General features: G+C 50.4%; 1 protein-coding gene and 1 pseudogene across 1 annotated transcript in view; one reads left to right on the forward strand and one right to left on the reverse strand.

Annotated features, from left to right (window-relative positions):
• The window catches only part of Nlrp5 (NLR family pyrin domain containing 5), a 23,255-nt gene extending 11,525 nt beyond the window's left edge, over positions 1-11,730 (reverse strand). The window contains exons 1-4 of the mRNA XM_015502637.2: positions 11,439-11,730; positions 8,387-8,443; positions 4,279-5,854; positions 1,034-1,204 (exon numbers count right to left, since the gene is read on the reverse strand). Coding sequence (XP_015358123.1) covers positions 1,034-1,204; positions 4,279-5,854; positions 8,387-8,443; positions 11,439-11,730 — 2,096 coding nt within the window. The remainder of the gene's footprint in view (positions 1-1,033; positions 1,205-4,278; positions 5,855-8,386; positions 8,444-11,438) is intronic.
• Positions 1-22,108, forward strand: part of LOC107158661 — a 46,724-nt pseudogene that overhangs the window by 23,154 nt on the left and 1,462 nt on the right.

Raw genomic sequence — 22,108 nt, forward strand, 5'->3', positions numbered from 1 at the left:
GGGGCATGGGGGCAGGAAAGATGATGAAATGAGACATCATTACCCTGGGTACATGTATAACTGCACATGTGGTGCGATGCTACATCGTGTATAACCAGAGAAATGAAAAGTTATGCTCCATTTGTGTACAATGAATCAAAATGCATTTTGCTGTCATATAGACCTAATTAGAATAAATAAATAAGTAAATATAATAAAAAAGGATGTCACTGCAGGAGCATTCAGGGAATGCTAAGGACGACAGCTGTGAGCTAGGGGACCAGTGAGCCGCTGCCCGAATCTCCACCACTGCTGGGTACAGTGATGCCCACAGAGATGCTGCTGCGCAGGGGTGGGGTAGGGTGGAGGAGGTTCCCAGGGAGTAGCACTTAGAGGGACAGCCAGCCCTGGGGAAGTCCAGGTTGCCATGGGGTGTGAGGAGGAGGGATTCCTCCTTATTCTGGAGCCAAACTCCTCAGTCCAGCTGGCGGAAGAAAACTGCTCACAGAGGGAGGGGCAGGGTAGAGGGGGAGGTTAGCAACCGAAAACTTGAACACCCTCATCTTGGTGTTGCATGAATGTCACTTGGTCTTGGACACAAAGTAGGCAGCAGAGCTTCTGAAGGAGACCTGGCGCTTGGTCCTGCTCCAGGAGCCTAGAACAGTGTCCCAGCTCCATGCTACACCTAGAGCTCATTGGGCCCTCCTGGTTGGTGCTATTCTCAGTCCCCATCACCGAGGACAGGCTTCACAGGGTCTGTGGACCACGTGTTTTGTACTCACTGTTGCCTCCAGCTCTACCGTCACCGGAATGAGCTCTCCTCAGGTTCTCCCCTCCTAAACCAACTCCTACTCACCCTTCAAAATCCAGAGTAAGGGAACCTGCTTCAACAATCTAGTCGCACAGCACGGTTTCTAGTCACTCCCCACCACCTTCCACAGCACGTATCCCCTCAGCACATCTGTGGGGTTACGGCCGGGTCTCCTCTCAGGACAGGGAGAACTGTGACAGTCCTGGGAAGAGCCTCTCTAGTACTGGGGCTGGGCAGCCTTACATCAGATTCTGTATTTTACAGGTCGGCCATCTTAGCTTGAGGCAGAGTGTCTTCATGGCCCACTTATTCAAGATGCTGTTTCCCAGGTGGAGCTGCTGCAGATTTGGGTGGGTGCCTAGGACAGAGCAAAAGCTTTCCCACCACTCGTCCACGAGGGCCTTCTGCTGCAGCCTGTTGGAGACACAGATGTGAGAGATGCACCTGGATGCCAGCAGCCCTGGGACAACAAGGAGCGAGATGACCAGGTACAGCAAGATGGGCCCCTTTCAGGCCCCCTTCGTGCACTGCAGACTGGCTCTTACCCAGATATGTACATGTGGTGCGATGCTACATCGTGTATCACCAGAGAAATGAAAAGTTATGCTCCATTTGTGTACAATGAATCAAAATGCATTTTGCTGTCATATAGACCTAATTAGAATAAATAAATAAATAAAAATAATAAAAAAGGAGGTCACTGCAGGAGCATTCAGGGAATGCTAAGGACGACAGTTGTGAGCTAGGGGCATGAGGGTATGTAGGCGCTACCTGCTCTCAAGCCACATTAGTTCTAGGTCCCCCAATAGATGCTGTGTCCACTGTGAAAACTGTGGCCATCCCACAAGAAATAAAAACAACCATGGCATGACACAGCAATCTCACTTCTGTGCAGCTCCCCCAAAGACCTGAAATCTGAAGAGGTATTGGCACCACAGCCTGGACCTGGGAGCAACCTGATGTCCCTCAGTGGATAAATGGATACAGAAGTGGTCTCTACACACAATGGAATTTTTATTTTGCCTTAAAGAAAATTTCCATTTTCAACAACAGATGAATCCAGGGGATGTTAAGCTGAGTGGAACAAGCAGGTCACAGAAGGACAACTACTGTGTGACTACTTAGGTGAGGGACCCAGGATGGGTCAGCTAGAGCAGGGCCACCAGGGCCTCTGAAGGAAGGTTATGGAGTCACAGCTCTGGGTCCGAGACTTGGTCCCCGAGGCCCGAAGCAGAACTAGCATTAGCCATACTGATTTACACGTGAAACAGCGGTCACCTGTTCATGGTGGCCACCTCACCACTGGGCTGAGGTTTCCAGGATGCTGACTGATCTCACTGGAGTGCTCAAGGAATAAATAAAAAAAGCAAATGACAAACCTGAAAGACAGCATGGGAAATGAGTAACCCAGGCACAGAGGGACGAGCAATGATCTCACAAGGAATCTGAACAAGCCAGTGATCATGAGCTGGGTAGTGGCTGCTGAAGCCTGGTGGGGCAGGGCAGACACTGGCCAAGGGGCAACAGTTTGGTCAGGAGGAACAGGTTTCAGTGATCACTTGCACAGCATGGTGACCACAGTTACTATTTATCTTAAAATTGCTTAAAGGGTAGTTTTAAGATGTCCTCACTACAAAGAATTGTACCCAGGGGAGAGGATGGGTATGCTACTCTGCTTGATTAAATGCTTTTAGTACCTACATCACATCACATTGTACCCCTTAAACATGCAGCTCTCAACTGAAAACAGAACCGGAAGTGTGTGGAAGTGCTGAGGAGCACACTATGGCACGATTGTGAAGACTTTGTAAACACAGCCAGCTCAGGGCATCCTGTAACCTATTCCCAGCTTCTCAACAGGACGGTGCCCGGGCCTATGCTCCCCTGGCTGTGGAAAGGCAGAGCAAGGTGACAGTCCAGGCACCCTTGCTTCTGCCCCAGTGCAAGCTCCTCCAGCAGAGCAAGCTTCAGACCTAATCATTCCCCACCATCAGCCGCTGCCTTGCCAGGGCCTGGGTGTTTTGCAAGCACCGTGATAGCCCCCTGTGTGGGAATTTGCTGTAGTTCTAAGTCCAAGAGGTTGGAGCTACTTCCCCATGTTGTCAACGACACAAAGCTTGTTAAGGGAAGAGGTAAAATTCAAAACCAAGTTTGCCCAGTGTTCTTTGCTGAATTATGCCCGCCCTTGATTAGCTCTGATGGTATTACCACCCAATATCTGTGTGCTAACCAAGTGCCATAGTTCCCAGGTGCTTCAGCTATAATCTCATATAGCTAGATTGGTAAATGCCATTATGTCTGTTTTGCAGATGAGAAAACAGGCTCAGGCAGTTGGGGAACTTTCCTGAGGTCACACTCTGGGAAGTAATATGACCTACTATTTCCTACTACAGCTTAATTCCCTCGTAAGATCAGGAGCCATCTTGTCAAAAGTTATAAAAGGTTCATTTCTGTTTTCTGTAAAATATTAGGATTTCTATTTGGCCTGGCCATATTTTGATGTTTTAAACTTGCTTGGAATGCCTGCCCATGCCTTGAACTCACCCATGCCTGGCTTTCCCTGACCAGATAACAACCCACTCTGAAACCTGAGTGGTGCCTCATAAATTTTGGCTTTACCTGACCAGATAACAACCCTCTCTGAAACCCTAATAGTGCCTCATAAATTCTGATGTTGGGATCTAAATTTACTCCGCAAGTGCTGAACCATTTACACCATTAACCTACTACCTTTGTATTTGCTTGTCAAAATTCTGTTATCTGTAAGTTCTCAAGACACGCCCCTTTTGCAACTTTTTGTGCTATAAAACTGCGTTCCTAGAGAGCTGGGATACTGTCTTCTATCCCACGGATTTTGGGAGAGAGAGTCCCAGCTAGTCAGAAATACAAGCTTGCTTTGATTTAAAATTGGAGTCGGTGGTCTTTTCTTTGTGTCATGGTTTAACAAGAGCCACCTTCTTGACTGGGTTTCTATGTGGGTCCTGGGAGGATGGGCAATTGGATAGACAGGCGCAGCACCATTGAGTACACACAGTAAACTCTCCATCCACGTGTGACCATGTAAATATAAGCAAGTTGTAATGGAATAAGATTAAGGGTCCACTTACCTCCTCGAGAAGTCTCAAGGCATTTTAAGAGCGCAATAGGCACATGTGGCTAGTGGGCGCCATATTGGATAAAGTATTGTGGAACACTTCCATCACTGCAGAAAATTCTATTAGCACAGCTCTGGACCCTACACTAGAGGGCAGTGTGTGAGTCAAAAGGATCGAATTGATAGAGAGCTTTGAAAAAATTCCACATGCCCCGGGGTTCCAGACCCAGATCCTCTCCTTCAGCAGTCTTCAGTGGGCCCAGTGTTTTTCAAGAGCTTATCCACAGTGAGCCAGATTTGGGTCCTGTCACTTAGCTTGGGGATCTAGATGATTTGTCCTACAAGGATCTGGAACCATGTCAAACCCCAGAACTGAACTGCGGGAGGCGCTCACCTTGGGGGAGCCACAGGGCACATTTCAGCAAGCTCGCTCCTCACGAAGATGTCTCTGACGTCCACCCGAATCTTCCGCAACTGCTGGCAGCGCTGGAGGCAGAAGGAGGAGGCCACGAGGTCCTCCCTCTGGTTGATGGGAAGCCGCATTTCCTGAAAGCTGCTCAACGCAGAAAGGACAAACTCTTCATCTTGAGTCTCGAAGAGGCAGTGGAAGGAGTCCAGCACATCCCGGGGGGTGGCCGTGGTGGCCTGCGGGGCCAGCAGAGACACCCAGCGCAGGAGTCTCTGCTTCACCCCCAGGGACACCTGGCAGCCCAGCAGGTTCTCTAGCGCCTTTAGTATGTCCTTGTTCATGAGCCCGAATAAGAACCGCTTCACGCCGAGCAGGTGAGAGCCCAAGGCCATCTGCTGAAGCTCCTTCAGCTCCGGCATGTTCTCGATTAACAGGAGGCAGCGGTCCTGCTCCCTCTCCAGCCCTTCCAGGAGGTAGTAGAGGGCGGCACAGAACTCCTGCAGGCTGGGGTGCAGGAAAATATAAGTGCTCTCCCCGCGGTCCTCCTGGAGGAGGATGTCCATGTGGAACAGGGCGGACAGTGCGTCCACCCTCAGCCCGTGTACCCGCAGGTTGTCCTTGTAGAACACGGAGCGCGTGGTCCATACGCCCTCGGCTGCCATCCGGCATAAGCCCTTCAGGGTCACCCTCTCCCCCCGATTGAGGCAGCGCAGTGGTACATCTCGGGGCCTGAGCTGGTGGAACAGGAAGGCGGCATACAGGCCCGTGAGGGTCCGGCAGACGGGGGCCGAGCTGCTCCTCAGCCGCAGGGCCATGCTGAGCATCAGGCACACTGTGGAGACCTGGCACTGGTCCAGGAGCCGGTGACTGTCCACCACTGAGCGCAAGAGCTGTGTCCGGCAAGGGTCATCTGTGATGTGCTCAAGGAGCAGCCGAGTCCTCCTCTCCACCGACATGCCCCCCACCATCAGGTAAAGGGGGCACTGGACCAGTGACTTGAGCTTCTCCACGCCCATGTCTGTGACAGTGACCAGCAGGGAGGACTCCGGCAGCAGCACCTTCCTCAGCAGACTGCGCATCAGGACTGAGGCCGGCTGCTCTTTGGCCCAGTCTCCACAGAGCTGCTCATCATCCTCCCTGAGCCTGGTGTCCAGGTCATCAAAGTTGTCCACCACAAACAAGAGCTTCTCAGGCTGGGACATAATCTCTGCCACTGGAGCCTGGGAGTCTGGCCACTCTCTGGTGATCAACTTTGCAAAACTGCTCTCCTCCATCCATCGGATCTCCCTGGCCTGGAGAAAGAAGGCATAGGAGAAGGTGTCCTGGTGGAATGTGCCCTGCGCCCAGCTCAGCATGAGCCTTCGGGCCAAAACCGACTTCCCTGTGCCTGACTTGCCATGCAGGACCACGGTGCGTGCCCGGAAGCCCCTCTGGTCTGTGTGAAAAGCATCAACCAGTGTTTGTATTTCTGGCCAGCCGGCAGTACTCTGCAAGCGGGGGTGTCTGTCTAACTCTGCGGTGAATCTGGTTATCACATGGTCCTTGTAGTCCTGCGAGGCACCTGGGCATGAGGCAGACAGGAGAGAGTGGCAGAAAGACAAAATTGGAACAAAGTGGTTTTTAGTACAAGTGAAACACCAGCAGGGAGAATGTAATTGGCAATAGGGTTATTTTCTATCTTAAGAAAGAATCTGAATGTACTTACCATAAAGAAATGAGAGTTTACAGTGATGGCTACACTAGTTACCCCGAGTTTGTCCCCACCAATGAGTACACGATCCAAACACACTGTACCTCCACACATATGAGCACAATAACATGCACAAAACATTCCTAGGCCAGAATCAGTGGATCCTGGTGCAGACGGCTCAAGTGCTGGGTCTTTTGCTCCTTCCTCGCAATATGCTGTTGATGGGTTCTGCCCCTTCTCCCCTGAAACTGTGGCTCCCTCAGAAGCTCCAAAAACTCTGCTCGTCCCGACATCTCTGAGACCCCAAGATATGCTGTGCTACGTTTGTTTGCTTACTATCTCTACCCATCCATTCTGCTTGTGGACTTTCCTCCTCATGGGGGTCTTCAGCATTTCTAACAGTGCCTGGGGCCCGTTGAGTAATTTCTGTAGACTCTGAAAGACAGGAGCCTGGGGGAGCTGAGGGTCTTGCACCATGGCATTAACATCTACATGTGCAAGAGAAGTGCAGTCTCAGCTACTGTGGAGACCCCTAGAGGGTCTACAGAAAAGGGGGCATGTCCCTTGGAGTTGGTGCCTGAGTGGAGTCCCAGCTCCACTGCAGTGTCCGTGTGATCCGAGACGTGGATCTCGTACTCTGGGCTCCAGTTCCCCACCTCCGAAGTCCTCCTGTGGTTTGGTGAGAGATTTAAGAAGGAGTACTCAACCTTCACTAGCTCAGGCCGGCCGAGCGTGCCAGGTAGTGCCCGTGAACCATACGATCCTTACCCTGCTGACTTTTATCTCCAAGCTCAAACTCATTCTTCCTTGCATTTTGTACACTCTACAAGAATAGTGCTTTGCCCTTCACCTGGGCCTGTCCAATGCCTTCAGCTGTCTGTTCAAGTACCCAGCAGGTACCTGATAAATACCAAATATCCGTATCTTGGGACCTTCAATTTCCTGGTCCTACCATTATGCTGCCAAAAAACAAAAACAAAAACAAAAAAACCCCAAAACAAACAAAAAACCAAAAACAAAACAAAAAAAACCTCATAGCAAGATTCTCTGCACCAACCTTACGGGATTACTAAAGTACAAAAACCTATGCAGAACTCTTAAAACTTCTACTTCACGGCAATACGAGGGAAAGCTGCTAACAGATCCACACTGCAGCTGTCGGAAGGAGACCTGGAGACTTGGGGAGCCTGGACCCAGGTCCTCCTCACAGGACTGGCTGTGCCAGTGGAGTTAGGGTTTCCAGAGGCAGAAGACACTACAGTGGACCCAGGCTTCTTTGCTTCCTCCTCAGCCACCTCTTTTCTTCCATGGGTCTAATTGTCAAGAGTGCAAAACTTCTAAGACCTCCCTAGAGCCCAGGCCCCTGAATCCAATTCATCAGCCTCAGAAACCCAGGGACCTCAAAGCATGAAAACCCGCATCATCGTTTACCTCCAGCCCCCAACTCATTCCTTCTCTTAGTTTCCTGTAAGTCATAATCAGAATAAGGCTTATACTGCAAGGTAACTGGAAATAGATATGGATCTCCTTGTTCTGGACATGAATGTATTTTTGGCCTCTTCCATCCTCCATGACAGACTGCTCAGGGACACAGTGGGGACACCAGTACCTCCCTGTGAAGTTGGGACAAGGGTGACGCTGACGATCAAACATGGAGATCACCACCTGGCCCTGGGTGAGTGTCCTAGGCAAGTCCTCAAGGGTGCATTTGAAGTCAACAATCCCGGCAACCAGTACTTTTTCTTATATTGGTGGAACGGAAGGTTAGGAACACACAGTCGGCGCGTTATGTTGTACCCGTGGAATAAGAGCCCAGCTTGACACGATTTCAGAGTCATGACTCCCTCATTACCGCCCAATGGCCTCTCCTAACAGCAAGTGTGGGCGGCTATCATTCCTGTTTTCTGAGGCGGCTAGACATCAGGTTCTGCCACCCGAATGTCATGAGCTAGGTCACCAATCACCATCACTGCCTCTGAGCACAGGTGTTCACAGCATCTTTTACCACAGCCCAAAGTGGGCACAACCCAGGTTCCCACCAGCCGGGGAACAGATAGAGACAACGTGGAAGGCCCAGCTGTCAGGCACCAAAGCCAACCAGAGGCTGACCCCTGACAACCTGGATGAACCCTGACGGCTCAAGGTCAAGGAAGCCCACCACCAAGTCCACACTTTTCATTTACATAAAGTGTGGGCATGGGGGTGGGGTGGGTGGGTGTGTTCCTGGGGATAGCCCAGGGCCTGGTGGCAGAGGCCATGGGGAGTGAGTATCATGGCCTGGGGCTTGAGACGGGAAGTGTAAAATCTGATGAATGAAGCCCAGTGAACTACCCAGGTGGGCTCCACAGCCCGCTCCTCCACCCAGCTGCCTCCAGCTGCCAAAGGAACTGGGGCTTCCCTCACCTGGTCTGCGTGTCTCTGCAGCTGTCCCACCATCTTGCTGTATAGTTTGCGAAGTTTCTGCAAGAGAAGTGTAAGGCCTGTTTACCGAAAGCCACAAAACAATTGAAAGAGGCCTCAAAGCAACGGTAAGACCACCCTGTGTTCATGGTTGAAGACGCCTCGTTCGTAGATAATACTCCCAGTATTGATCTATGTAATTTCATGCCATGCATGTCAAAATCCCAGAAGATGGCTTCTTTTACCAAATTGTCAAGCTGATCCTAAAATTCATATGGAGATCCAAGGGGCACCAAATGGCTCAGAAATCTTGAGGACAAATTGGAGAATCACACCTCCTGATGTCAAAGCTTACCAAGAATCAACAGTGGTTGGGTCTATGTGGTATTGCCACAAAAAAGACACACAGATCCATTGAATAGGACCGTCCAAAATCAAACCCCTGCCTCTGTTCAACTCATTAGAAAGAGCACTTGACAGTTGAGTTTTTAAGAACAGACTTCAACAATTGTTACTGGAATTGGAAATTCCCCAGCCAAGGGATGAAGATAGATCCCCACACCTCATACAATCAACTCAAAATACGACTTGCTCACATCAAGCTAGTGTTCTAGTGCTGAGCTACATCCCCTGCTTGAACTAATTGCTCTCTTAAGAGCTATGACTATAAAACTCTTAAGAAAATACTGACATAAACCATGATCTTGGGCTAGATTTTTAGATTGGACACTAAAAGCTCAAGAAAATTTGCCTTCATAAAAATTTAAACCTTTTGTTTTGAAGGACACTATTAAGAGAGTGAAAAGAAAATCCAAACAATGAGAAAATATTTGCCCATCATGTATCTGTTTAGGACCTCGTATCCAAAAAACAGAGAGACATTATAGCCCAATGACAGTTAAATGGATGAAGGCTTTGAATGTACATTTCTCTGAATATGGAGATAGCCAATGAGCACGTGAAAAGATTCTCAACATGATCTGGGGACTGACTGACGTTTACCATACGGAACAAGTGCATCCATCCTTCCACCTCCCACCCCCACCTCCCCCACAAACCTGGTGCTTCTTCTCCACTGGGTCCTTGGGTAGTCTTTAGTAGCTCAGACTTTGAGATCTGAGACATTGAACATGCTAGAACAGAGAAGAGAAAATGGTGTAAGCTGTAGCAACCACCCAAGCCAGGGGCAAGCTCAGGCCTGCCCACGTTACTGAAGGACCTAGAGGAGCCCAGGAGATCAGTTTATCCCACGTGGAGCCCGTGGTGGGCACATGGGGTCAGTCCTCCTATGCCTGCAGCACAGTGAGGTGGCAACTAACAGGAAAGGATGCTCTGTGGTTCACCTGCCTGCCGTGTGGCCCTGGTAGGTGGTGTGCTGGGGTGGTACACTGTGGTCACTAAATGCCCACGTTCAGGAGCCATCCTCCAACCCTCTCACTTCCGACCCAGTCAACCACCCACCTGAGGCCTTGAGTTACATAAATGGGACATCCTCAAGCTATGTGGTCCAAGGTGGGTCCAAGGCAGACAGACCCTTGCCTTACCCCAATGCTTCCTGGGATGAGGCCGCGCAGCTCCACCCACCTGGTGGCTCCCTCCAGAAACCCAGGTACCATCCTGACACCATCTTCTCTCAAGTCCTTATATGATTCTGCCTGCTTCAGATCATCTCCCAATTATGCTTCTGCATCCTTCTCTACCACCTTGTCCAGGCGGCCTCCATGTCTCTCCTGGCTTCCTTAGAACAGCCTTGGCCTTCCCACAGCTCCTTTGGGTCTCAGCCCTTCAGCAGCAGCACTGAAATGCCTGCTGTCCGAGCCCCACCCACGGGACACTGCTCAGGAACTGCTCGGGCTTGCCAGCATTTTGGAGAGGCTGTGACCTCACCAGCTCCCTCTCCACATCCAGCCCCGAGCCCTCTCTTCACCAAGGCTTCCTACCACTGCTGCCTCTTGCTCAGAACCTTCTGAACCATGCCCTATTCCTCTTCCTCCAAAGCTTTCTTCTTCTAGAAGTGATCCTAGACTTCATGTCCCTCTGGTCTGCTGTAGAAACCTCTCAAACCTCATTTTGCTATACCATCCATTTTTTAAGATTAAGGCCCATGTGTCTCTGCCATGCTGAAAGCTAAGTCCTTGGTGGTGGACAGAGGACAATTTAAATATATGCTAAACAAGTGTTACCTAAAGTCACTGGGGGGCTCCCCAGAGCAGCCAGGTTGCAGGACTTGAAAGCAGCTCTGCTTCAGCTTCTGCTGGGGGAGCCCATTTCGTGGGGAGGGCTCGAGGACCAGCCTCAGGGCCCACGGACATTTCCATGTGACTGTGACCTACTACAGTGACTCAGTAGAATCAGCTACCCTAGCGTCCTGCAAGGAGTCGCTGAGCCGTGTGCGGGTGAGTGACGGATGACGAGCAGACCCAAGATTCCCACAGTCAGCAGGGGCTGCTTCGGCTGCCCAGTTCTGGAGCTTTTTACAATACGTTCTCTGTCTACAGTTGAAGAGACTTTCTTCTGATAAAGGAGAACTACGTTTTAAAATGATCTTTCTCCTAAAGACCCCCAAATCACTTCTGATCGAAGTCCACTGCTAAGGTAGAGTCACACGTCTGATCCGAGTCTCCTGCTGAGACTCCAGTGCAACCATCTAGGGGAGGCCAACCCCTCAGTCAGCACCATTAGCTCCGTCCTTCTGCCTGGGGCTGGGGCAGACACGGACATTAGACATTGATGTGCATCGTCACCTGGAGCCTTTGCAAAACACACACACATTCTATTGCTAGGAGCTGCAATTCACAGACGTGGAATCCAAGGGTAGAATAGCAGAGACCCACCAAGCTTGCACCAGTGAGAAGTGTAACCTAACACACTTACCACTCGAATCCTCTTAAACCCAGCCAACTTCTGCCTGGGCGGAGACGCTGTCCACTGCTTCTCCCTGTGCCAAGTTCCAGCCGCTGAGGACATAGTGGCTTCTCACCATTCAGATTCCCATGGCAGAGTGGACCTGGATGACGGTGGCCCCATCCCCATCCTGAACCTGCCCCCGTCTTACCTTTCCTCTCCTCATCCCGCGCTTTCTCTGTGAGCGTGAAGAGGTTCATCTCTTGAAAGATGTTAATGCAGACAGTCCAGGCTAGGTGCCCCACATGGTACTCAAACAGGAGGGCGGCCAGACCCTCAGGGCCGGCGGCATCCACCTCTGCCCAAGGGATGGGGTTCTTGGTCACCTCCGAGTACCTCTCCTTCAGCAGTTTCTTGAAGGTGTGGAACTCTTCCTTGTCCAACTCCTTGAGGCACCACTGCAGCCCGTAGTTGGTCAAGGTGTACAACTGGTCTCCTTCCATCGCTGCAGGGGCCTGAGCCATGGCCTTCAGGGAAGGTGGACTTTCCTGTTATGCAGAGCAAGTGGGACCTGGGGGGAGAGGTCCAGGCTCAGCCCATAGCACTGACTCAGGTGCCTTGGGGGTGGGCAAGGGTCTCCGACCCTCTTGGGAAATATTGGAGACATACAACACACAGATGACAACTCTTCAAAGAGCCAGGATTACAGTTGGGAATGTTGGCACATGCCTGTCATCCCAGGGGCTTGAGAGGCTGAGGCAGGAGGACTGCAGAGTCTAAGCCAGCCTCAGCAATTTAGCAAGACTGTAAGCAACCTAGGGAGACCCTGTCTGGGGGGCGGGGGAAAAGGCAGCATCAATGGCCACTGTCCATCCTGTCATCAGGAGTTCTGGGATAGTGTATTGCCAACTCTGCAGTCCCTCAAAAGTGAACCTGGCACAGATAAAGCTCAACATGCCCATCTGAGGCCCCTGGCTCAGGGAAGAGCAGTTGGGTTCCCAGCAGTTGCCACCAGCCTGCCCCACAGTGTCCAATCAGCCAAGGGCCATTGTGTGCTTAGCAGGAGTCACACAAATGCGGGAAATAGTCCTGGTAGAAGAATTACTGAAATATCTGAAAAATCTTATGGATAATGGACTTATACCTGGGTAATATAAAAGTTCAAAGTGGCAATCTGAAGTGAGCCAAGGATCTGCACTTCCCCAGGAGGAGGTACAGAGGGCTGAGCAGCGGTCCTCAGGCTAGACTCCCCAGGGTCCCCTGGACTTGCGACAGGTATGGGCAGGATCTCTGCCGCATGCTGCCTTGCCAGCCCTGAAGGGCTGGTCCCGACAGACACTTTGCAGTGTTAGTGGCACCTGGGAGCCATTCTCAATGCTGCTGACCCCTCCTCTTGCTCTGTTGCAACCTCTGAAAAGGGAGAGCAGGATGGGGTGGTGGTTTAGGGCTTGTCTGGTTTTCTACCTGGTGGTAGAAAGTAAAGGCATCCACGGGAAGCAACACATTACCCCTAGACTCTAGCAGGTGGGCCTCTTCTGAGGGCCACCGCGAGGGGTGGGGGATGTCATCCTTGCTTGACACCTGTGCCTACACAGCTCTCTCTGCCTTGACTTGCTGATATGCTAGGATCCTGGCTAGAACATGCCAGCCAGGGAGGTGCCACCAGCCTGCAGCCACGCTGTCTCCACTTGCTTCCACAGACTGGCTGTCTGCTGTGGCTCCCTGATCTAGGAGACCAGCTCCCTCCTGGGGGTTAGTGCCCTCAGTCCTGCCTATCATCCTCCAACTAGGGAGGCTCAGAAGGGGTTTGCCAAGGTCACCTTCACAGGAGGGCTGGAGGATGCTGTGGTACTGGTGTGTCCCTCAGAGCTCACTGGAAACAGACCCATGCTGCTGTGCTGGGAAAGGGCAGCTATGAGGGCCCTGCCCTCCCTCCCGAGTGGCCTGATGTGGCCTCAAGGAGGGGCAGCTACCATCTCAGCCTCCCTTGCCCCTCCACCTCCACCATGGGAGGTTCTGTGCTTCAAAGCCTCTGGAATGTGAGCCAAATAACTGTCCCTTGTAGGTTACTTGGTCTCAGTGATAACAGCAGAAAATGGACTCAGAAAATGAAGAAAACAAAGATTATGAAACACATGGAAGAAAACCGGCACAAGGCCTGGAGACCCATGGAGAAAGACCTCCTCAAAACCTCCTTTCCAATGCTGCTCCTGGGGGCTTCCCTGGGGTTCAGGGACAGGTCAGCAATGGGACCCTCCTGGGGTGTGGTGTACCAGCAGGGCAAGGCTCTTTCCCGGATGAGGGTCATGGGGCAGTGCTGCCTGCAGAGGCTGGTGCCTCCCGTGTTCCCTCACGTTCCTGAGTGCGCTCTGCGACAGTGGATTGGCGTCAGCCAGCTTGGTAACCCACAGGAGACTTTGACGCAGGAGGCCCAAGCCTGTAGGGGCGAGGCTGGCGCCCAGGACAGACTCCATGCTCAAGCCCTGCTCTGCAGCTGTCCCAGGCATCCCCAGGCAAGCAGCCACTGCCCCCCGCCCCTGCCCTGTGGGACTCGAGCACCCACTTCCCCAGGCCTATGTGAGGCCCACAGAGTTCACACAGCTGTCAGCAGGTGGATCCCCAGGGACACCCCTGACCGACCTCCCAGGCAGAGCACAGTGTGCACCTGGGTCTCAGAGCACTTAACCAGGAATAGTCAGGAACCTGAGAATTCACGCCAACATGAGTACTGAGTCAGTTGTGGTGACACAGAGCAGTAAGGTCAGATTGCGGGGTCTCAGTGGACACACTGGCAGTGCCCACAGGAAGAGCCTTCAATGCATCCAGCAAGGTTTTCTAGTGTAAAAGCTGCAGGCAGACAGACAGACGTAGGGGTGACACACACTTGCCCCACAAGCCGATCTGTTGACCCAGAGGGAATCAGATGGGACGGTAGCCACAGACACTGCTGACCAGTTTTGTCCTCCACCTGCATGTCCTCTGGGTCCCAGTGTTTTATAATTCCATGGTTTACATTACCTTTGGTAGCAAAGCAGATGGGAGAAATGTGGGGTGTAAATGACAAAGGTAAAAACTGACATTCATAGGTGGGTATGTTCATCCTGGAAAGTCCTTGAAAAACTTCTATAAATCATGAAGTCATTGAATTCAGTTAGTAATAGATTATTGGGTAATCCCAGGGACTTGGGATGCTGAGGCAGGAGGGTCACAAGTTCAAGGCCAACCTGGGGCAACTTCGTTAAAAAAAAAAAAAAAAAGGACCGGAGGTGTGGCTCATTGGTAGAGCACCCCTGGAGTCAATTCCCCAATTCCCAGCATTAAAAGAAAAGGAAGATATGCTCAAGTTTGAAATATTTGTGTTCATGAATTTCTACTTTACATTTAATCCCCAAATAATCTGTAGATGGAACAGAACATTTCAATCCAACAGGAGAAAAGCCAGATAGGAAGGGGACTGAGTCGAATGAATTTCTAATCCATAAAAACAAAAGTAGCATATCAATATTTACATCTTTCCTGAAAAAGCAAACTGGTGAACATACATTTGAAATATATGAAGAACAGTTTATATAAATCTCTCTTCCGATCCATGGAGAGGATCAACAGCTCAAAGCATTGAAATGAGCAAAGAATTTGAGCAGGTCCAATACCTGGTCTGGCCTTTTTTTTGGGTGGGGGGGTATTGGGGATTGAACCCAGGGGCCTTAACCTCTGAGCCACATCCCAAGCCCTTTTTAATATCTTGGAGACAGGGTCTTGCTGTGTTGCTTGGAGTCTCACTAAGCTGCTGAGGCTGGCTTTGATCTTGTGATCCTCCTGCCTCAGCCTCTGGAGCCGTTGGGATGACTGGTGTGCGCCAGGGTGCTTGGCTGGTCTATGGCTTTTGACCCACATGAGACCACCAGTGACAATGTGTTAACCAAGAACCACTGTGATGTGCTGTGCTTGATGTGCCCAGCTGACCTGTCCTGCATGCCTGACTGAACTCACTTCCCTATGGATGAGGGAAGAGGGCCAACCACTGGTGCAAGAGCAAACAAGCGACATCTGCTGAGGGATACCACCCCCCTTAAACCCTGGCATCATCAGACACAGCCTTGCTCAAACAGCAGAACTGGAGGCAGCCTGGAGCCTATCAGTAGCAGGTGGGCTGGCTCAAGCACGCACCCTGCCATCAGCACAGGCCTCAGTGAGGCTGGCACCCACACAGGTGCAGAGGATCAGGGCAAGACGACACCTCATGGGGGTGGGGGGACGGGAGAGACAGCTGTCCTCTCAGTGAGCAATGAGGGGTACCCCTGCTTAGAAATCACGATAGTGGAGGCCAACAGAGGCCAGCTCACCCAGACAACCAGGACCACTTTACCATTGCCCAACTACAACAGAAAACAGCTGTAGAAGGACGTCAGAGACCACCAAAGGTCAAGCCCTGGATGGCTCAGAGCAGAAGCCAGCAGAGAACTAGCATGTTGGCACCTTCCTCGGGGAAGGCAGCAAAGATCGACTGTGATGCGGTAGAGGAGAAGTATGTATTTATCAGTTAAAAAGGTCACATCATAACTGCAGATCAAAATTCCCAAGTTTCCCCCCTCCCTCTCATTCAATGTGAGAACCACCTAAGGCCTGGGTGTTGGAAAATAAAATGCTCTCAACTGCTGGGTTGAGCGGCTAAGCTAGGAAGGAAGGCTGCTCGAGACTGGGCTTCAGCTCTCCTAAACACTTCCACGTTCACGCTCCGGAGCGGCACATGCCCCAAGTTCAGGGCTGAAGGGACCCAGCACTGAACCTCAGTGGAGGGGATCAGTGCCCGGGGTCAACATCAGGGAGAGATGAAGTTCCCAGGCAGAGCCCAGGGAGGGAAGCACACAGAACAGGGTACTTCATCTTCCCTATGGCCTTTCATAGGGGATTCAGACATCTCGATTAGCCTTAGGGAAGCACATCAACATGGAGTGTTATTGTTCTCACGCCAGTGCCAAAGCTCAGCCCGGGGAGTGGAGCAGGTAGCGCTCAGGAAGATTTCATGCACACCTGATCAAGATGCTCCATCCCTCCAGTGCATGCGAGTGCGTGCCCTTAAACCCAGAGAGGAGAGGCTGCCACCAGGGCTCAGAACCCACCGGAGGCCTCAGACCCCTTTTCTCCCTAGAGCCCTCAGCCTGGAGGGCCTGGGGAGCAGGGAGGACGCCATTCCAGTCCCCACAGATCTGCAGGTGGGAAGGACAGAACAAGGTCAGCTGCTCGCAGTAGGCCTCCCAGAGCTCCGCTGCCCTGCCGCCCAGCTTCGCTTGTAGAACCAGTGGAGACGGGGCTTGATGCCCGCAGTCCCAGCCTTGAACACTTGCAACCTGTGACCCAGGGGAGCGCTTACCTGCCTGCAGCTTATCATAGAGAATGGACCAGCCCCCAGCAATAAATGACTTTTCCACCTCCAGGGGTCCAGATAACCTGTCACTAGCGGGTCAATGACCTGCCCTACCCTCACTTTAGGCCTCAAACCTGGGAGGGGACCCGCCCAAGTGCCTTAAGTACACATCTAAAGAAGACTGTGCAAAAAACCGGGTGTCTACTCTGCTCTCCACGGGGTCTTAGGTCCTGGGTATCCTGGAGAGAACTAGGGCAGGCTTCGGGCCATAAAACAGGCTCTCAGCAGTGATGGAGAAGGCACTCACCCGACAGCGCACCTCCGGGATGGGATTAGGGCCAACTCTGTGGCAAGCCAGCCTGGAGGAAAAAGGCGAAGCCACTCCCACGCGGGGATCCTCCTCTGCACGCCTCGCTGCCCATTGGCTGCACGTGCTCAAATGGCCAGCCCAGAGGAAAGGGGCTGCTTCCTGCACCTGCTGCTGGTGGGGCGCTTTGGTTCATCTGGCTCATCTGCTTCACCTGCTCAGCACCACGGGCAACCGGGCAGAGCACATGGGCAGGTGCACGTGTGTTGGATGTCCTTATTTCCACAACCTGGAACCTGCGCTTGGCTCTGAGCAGTGATGGAGAAAGGGGTGGGAACAGAGGAGAAAGGACACGCTGGACAGCTCACCTCTGGGATCAGGGCACTTGGGTATTTTTTAAAAATTTTATTATAAAAAAATTAAGTGTAGTCATAATATACAGGGTCTGATGTGAGGTTATATATATCCATTGTGGAATGATTGAACTAATATAATTCATATATCGGGCACCTCCAATGCTTATTGTTTGTGCTGACAGGCACGGCAATTTTGGAATATGCGGTACATTATTATTACCTATGGTCATCGCAGGTCTCTGTTGTGCAGGTCTGTATCTGAAGCTCCCTTTCCTTTTTTCCCCACCCTGTGGCCTCAGGTAACCCTACCCTTCTACTCTCTGCTGCTGTGGGCTCAACTGAGAGATGCTGTGTAGGTGTGACCATGACTAACCTTTTTTTTAGGCCTGGCTTATTTCATTTAGGTACTGTCTTCCAGTTCATCCCTGTTGTTGCAAATAGCAGGATTTCCTTCTTTTTGAAGGCTGAATACTATTCCATTATGTATGTATGTGTGTCTGTCTGTCTATCTATCTATATATCTATGTCACACTTCTCTATGCATTCCTCCATGAGGGACACTTAGGTTATTTCTGTATCTTGGCTGTTGTGGATAGTGCTACTGTGGACCTGGGATTGCTGCTGTCTCTCAGACAAACTGATTTTGTAGAGACAGAATTCAGGAAGGTGATTGCCTGGGGTTGAGGGGAGGGGAAAGCAGAGATGGTGTTTAATGGGGACAGAGTTTCAGTTTTGCACCATGAAAAAGTTCTACAAATGGATTCCACACAAGAAGAATACACTTCACACTACTCACATAAACTCTTAACAGCAGATTAGATGGTGAATTTTGTGTTGTGTGCATTATCAAAATTAAAAAAAGAAAAGGATTTTATGCTCATTGTAGAAGAAGTTGGAGAAGGTAGAAAGAAATACACTTAAAACTTCATCACCCTGATATTAATCTTTTAACATTTTTAGACAAACTGCTGAATAAATGCAAAGGGTAGTCTTTTATTTCATAGGAAGATTTACAATATGCTTGAAATTGACTTTGTAGATGTATCACAAGTCGTCCTACAACAAATAAATTGCCTGTGTGTTCTCGTCAGGGTGGATTTCTAGAGAAAGGACTTTCAGGTGGGAGGATAGAAGGGTCCTGTATCTTTCTAGGTATGGCGTATTTCCCTACAGGGACCAGCCATTGTGCATCCCCAGCAGCCATGTGTGACAGTGTGTGTTTCCTCAGAGACCCACCAACAGAGTAAAAGGGCAGACGTTTCCTCCTCTATCATATAATTAAGAGATGGGACCTCTGTGAATTTTTTTTTTAAATTTTTTATTGTTGGTTGTTCAAAACNTCCCCTCTTCTCTCTCTACCCCCTCTACCGTCATTCATTTTTCCCCCTTGTATTATTTTTCCCTTTCCCCTCACTTCCTCTTGTATGTACTTTTGTATAACCCTGAGGGTCTCCTTCCATTTCCATGCAATTTCCCTTCTCTCTCCCCTTCTCTGTGAATTTTTAATTTGCACTTCAAGGAGCTCCAGTGTCTTTGAAGGTTGAGGGCCATGGCGTTTCTTTGCAAGGAAAAGAAGGAAGGAGCCAAGAGAGCAGCTACTCCCCCTACTCTATTTCATTCATTAATTAATTTCTCTATTCCATTTCAGTATTTCCTCAACATTAATAAGCTCCTTATAAATTAGACATCGATGTGCAGTTCTCAGCTTGTCATTTGTCCTTTTTATTTTGCCTAATGTATTTTTTAAAAATACAAATGCTTTAAAAAACTTTCATAATTTATCTTTTCTCTAATTGCTTTTGAACTTAGAATCTTCGTTAAGGATGTTTTCTCCAGTGATGGGTTGTAGAGAAATTGTTCTGTGGGGTGGTGTGAGAACAGACCTGCGCTACACCACTTATTAAAAATCCATTCCACCACCTGACAGAAGCGCCCTCTTTGTCAGACTTGCATGGGATTTAATCCTGTGTCTGGGCTCCTAGACTGTGCAATTGTTCCGTCTGTGCATCTGTCACTACTCTGTTGTAAGGATGAAGCTTTTATGGAGTACCCTGATGTCTGGAGGTTTTCCCTCCTCCTTCCTCTTCTTCCCCAGGATTTTCCTAGATATTCGTGTTTATTTGTCAAGTTGCCTTCTATAACGTGCATATCCAGCTCCAGGGTTTGTGCTGGAGAGAAGCGACCCACCTTGGTGCTCAGCCTTCCAAACAGGAGTGTGGTTGTCTTTCCTTAAGGGTTAAGTCTACTTTTAGGTCTTATGAGAATGTACTTTGGCATTTTTCTCATTTAAGTTTTGATTATTGTTAAGCTTAAAGTAGGCATTTTCTTTTTTGCTGTTAGTAAGGGGTCTTTTCCATTGTTTATTCTCATTTTCATTTTGAAGTCTGTTGATTATTTTGAAGTCTGTTGATTTTTGCGTGCCTGGCTGATCACCTGCTGTGGTGTTACCCAATTCTCTTTTTGTCAGTAGTGGCTTTCCTATTGGAGTCTTTTGGGTTTTCCAGATCTGTAATCAAATCATCTGTGATTGCAGTTTTACCTATTTCTTTCCAGTTCTTATGCCTTTCTCTACTGGCTTTCTGATTGCCAATTTAAAGTCATTACTTAAACATGAAGTTGTTGCTTAACATTGCTAACAATCTCTGCCGTCTCCTCTGGGTGTGGAGCAGGAACCGGTGGGGTGGCCGTGTCTGGTTCCTGACGCCCAGTGTCTGTGATGGGCGGCTTCACTGGTGTTCTCCTGCAGAAGTGGTCACTTAAGTGGCCTGTGTTCTTCCCGGCCTCCTGTATTGGGGTGTGAGATCTCTCTGGCAGTGGGAGAAGTGGTCATGTGCTCTGGCAACCCTCTGCTGGCTGGGGTCCTGCAGGAATCTACACCAGAATCAGGAGTTTGCTGCTGGCCCCACCTCCTCTCTGCAGGAGCTGCAGCCTTCTGGGCCAAGATTCCCCAGAGTCCCTTCCTCCAGAGCTCTTGCACTGCTGTGCTAGGGACCCTGAGCTCCTGTGCCCTGCTTGGCTCCATGGGACACTCCTCAAGTCCACAGAAAGCCTTTCTTGATCCGTGCTTCTGTGTCACCTCAAGAGCCAGGTGGATACCGCCTGCACCTTGACATGCTCTGCACCAATGAGAGTTGATCCTGGCTGTCCAGCTCTATGCACTGTGGACATGGGAACCCCCCTACCTGCCGACACGTAATTCGAAGCCAATAGGGGAGGGTGGTGCCGAAGCTGCTGGGCTGCACTGGGCTGGGAGAACTGAGTCTCCTGGGGAGCAGGGGGAATCACCCTGGGAGACAACGTTTCCTTCCAAGTGTCTATTTAGTGCCTGCTTTTTGCCTAGACTGATGGCACGGAGCTTCCCCCTCCATTTTGCTTTGGGCCTTACATTTGCCTTTCGTCCACATTGAGCTGATTTCTCTACAAGGTGTGAGTTGAGGGTCTCTTTTCTTTTGTTTCCTAGCAGTGTTTCTTGAAGACGCTGCCCCTGCCCCACTCTGTTCTCGACTTCTTTGAGACCTGGTTGTGCACTGTGGCTCTGGGGTCTCTCTTCTGTTCCATCCGTCCTCGGGTCTGGTCCTTTGACTACCACTGCTTTGCGGTGCTCTGAGGCCAGCTACGCTTCCTTCCTTCTCCTCAGGAGGGCTTTGGCTGATCCCCTGTGGTTCCATGTGAATTATAGGATTTTTTTTCTATTTCTATGAAAATGCCATTGAAATTTAATAGGCTTGCTATCTTTTGAATAAATGCTATATTTTTGGTTATTCAATTTTTATTCCCTTTTGAAATTTTGCTGGGCAGCGTTTTGGTTAGAGACCTAGAGGTGGAATTCCAGGAATAACGGAAGAGCCGGGCTGGGCAAGAGATGTCCAGGGGGGCACCTACAAGAGCCACAACTCCTGAGCTTGGCACCAGTCCCCTGTGCCCATTAAGCCAATCTTCTCATCACCAAATGATATTCTCTTTGCAACCTCAGACTTTGCAGCAATTAAATAACATACAATGTGTGTGGCAGGCACCTGTGGACGCAGCTCCTGTGGTGACAGTCTCCATCACTCCATCCTCCTGGGACTCGCTGCTGGCAGGGTGCACTTCTGATGCTCCTTCATCAGCACTGTCCTCCTGCTTCCCCACTGACCTCCACCTGGGGAAGGGCCTGTTGGGGCAGATGTGTTAATGTGCCCAAGGTAGGAACAGGCACTTCAGGATCAGTGAAGAGAGCTGGGAGAACACGTTCCTAGTGGCCCAGCTGCTCTTATATCCTGTCACCTGTCACCCTGGCAGTGGTGGGAAGGGGGAGTCCTTGCTGTGTGATAGTAGAAGCAAATGTGACTGCATTTTGTTTTATGACTTCATCCTGTAAAACAACCATGCCAAGTAGAAGGGTCATGACTGGGGCAAGATATTCTTTTCCTTTTGCTCTAGAAACCTTTAAGAACACGGAACTACCTAATGGGGCATTGTTTCTGTAACTAGGGTAACGGGGCTCTGTTTCTGTAACTGGGGTGACTGGGCTAACTGTGATTGGTTAGGCTTCCCTCCGCTTGACTGCACTCTCCCGCTTCTGTAACCTGGCTTGCTTGCATTGGTTGGACCTCCGAACATCCCTTTTGCAGTTTTCAGGCTTCCAAGGAGCACCTTGCAATTGTTGGGGGGCTGATCAGGGGAACAGCTTTATGTTCTGGTCAGCCGCCACCGGTGTGCTTCAATAAAGGCTTGATTCCATTACATGTGAGTGGTCTGGAAGTCAGTTTATGAAACCCCAGGACGAAGCTTTAACTATAACAGCTGTTCTCAACTTAAGTGGGAGATTCTACAACTTTCCCAGTCTTCCTCTTTCATGATCTTCAGCCCCC

Source organism: Marmota marmota, unplaced genomic scaffold, assembly GCF_001458135.2.
Source record: "Marmota marmota marmota unplaced genomic scaffold, marMar, whole genome shotgun sequence".
Taxonomy (NCBI): Eukaryota; Metazoa; Chordata; class Mammalia; order Rodentia; family Sciuridae; genus Marmota; species Marmota marmota.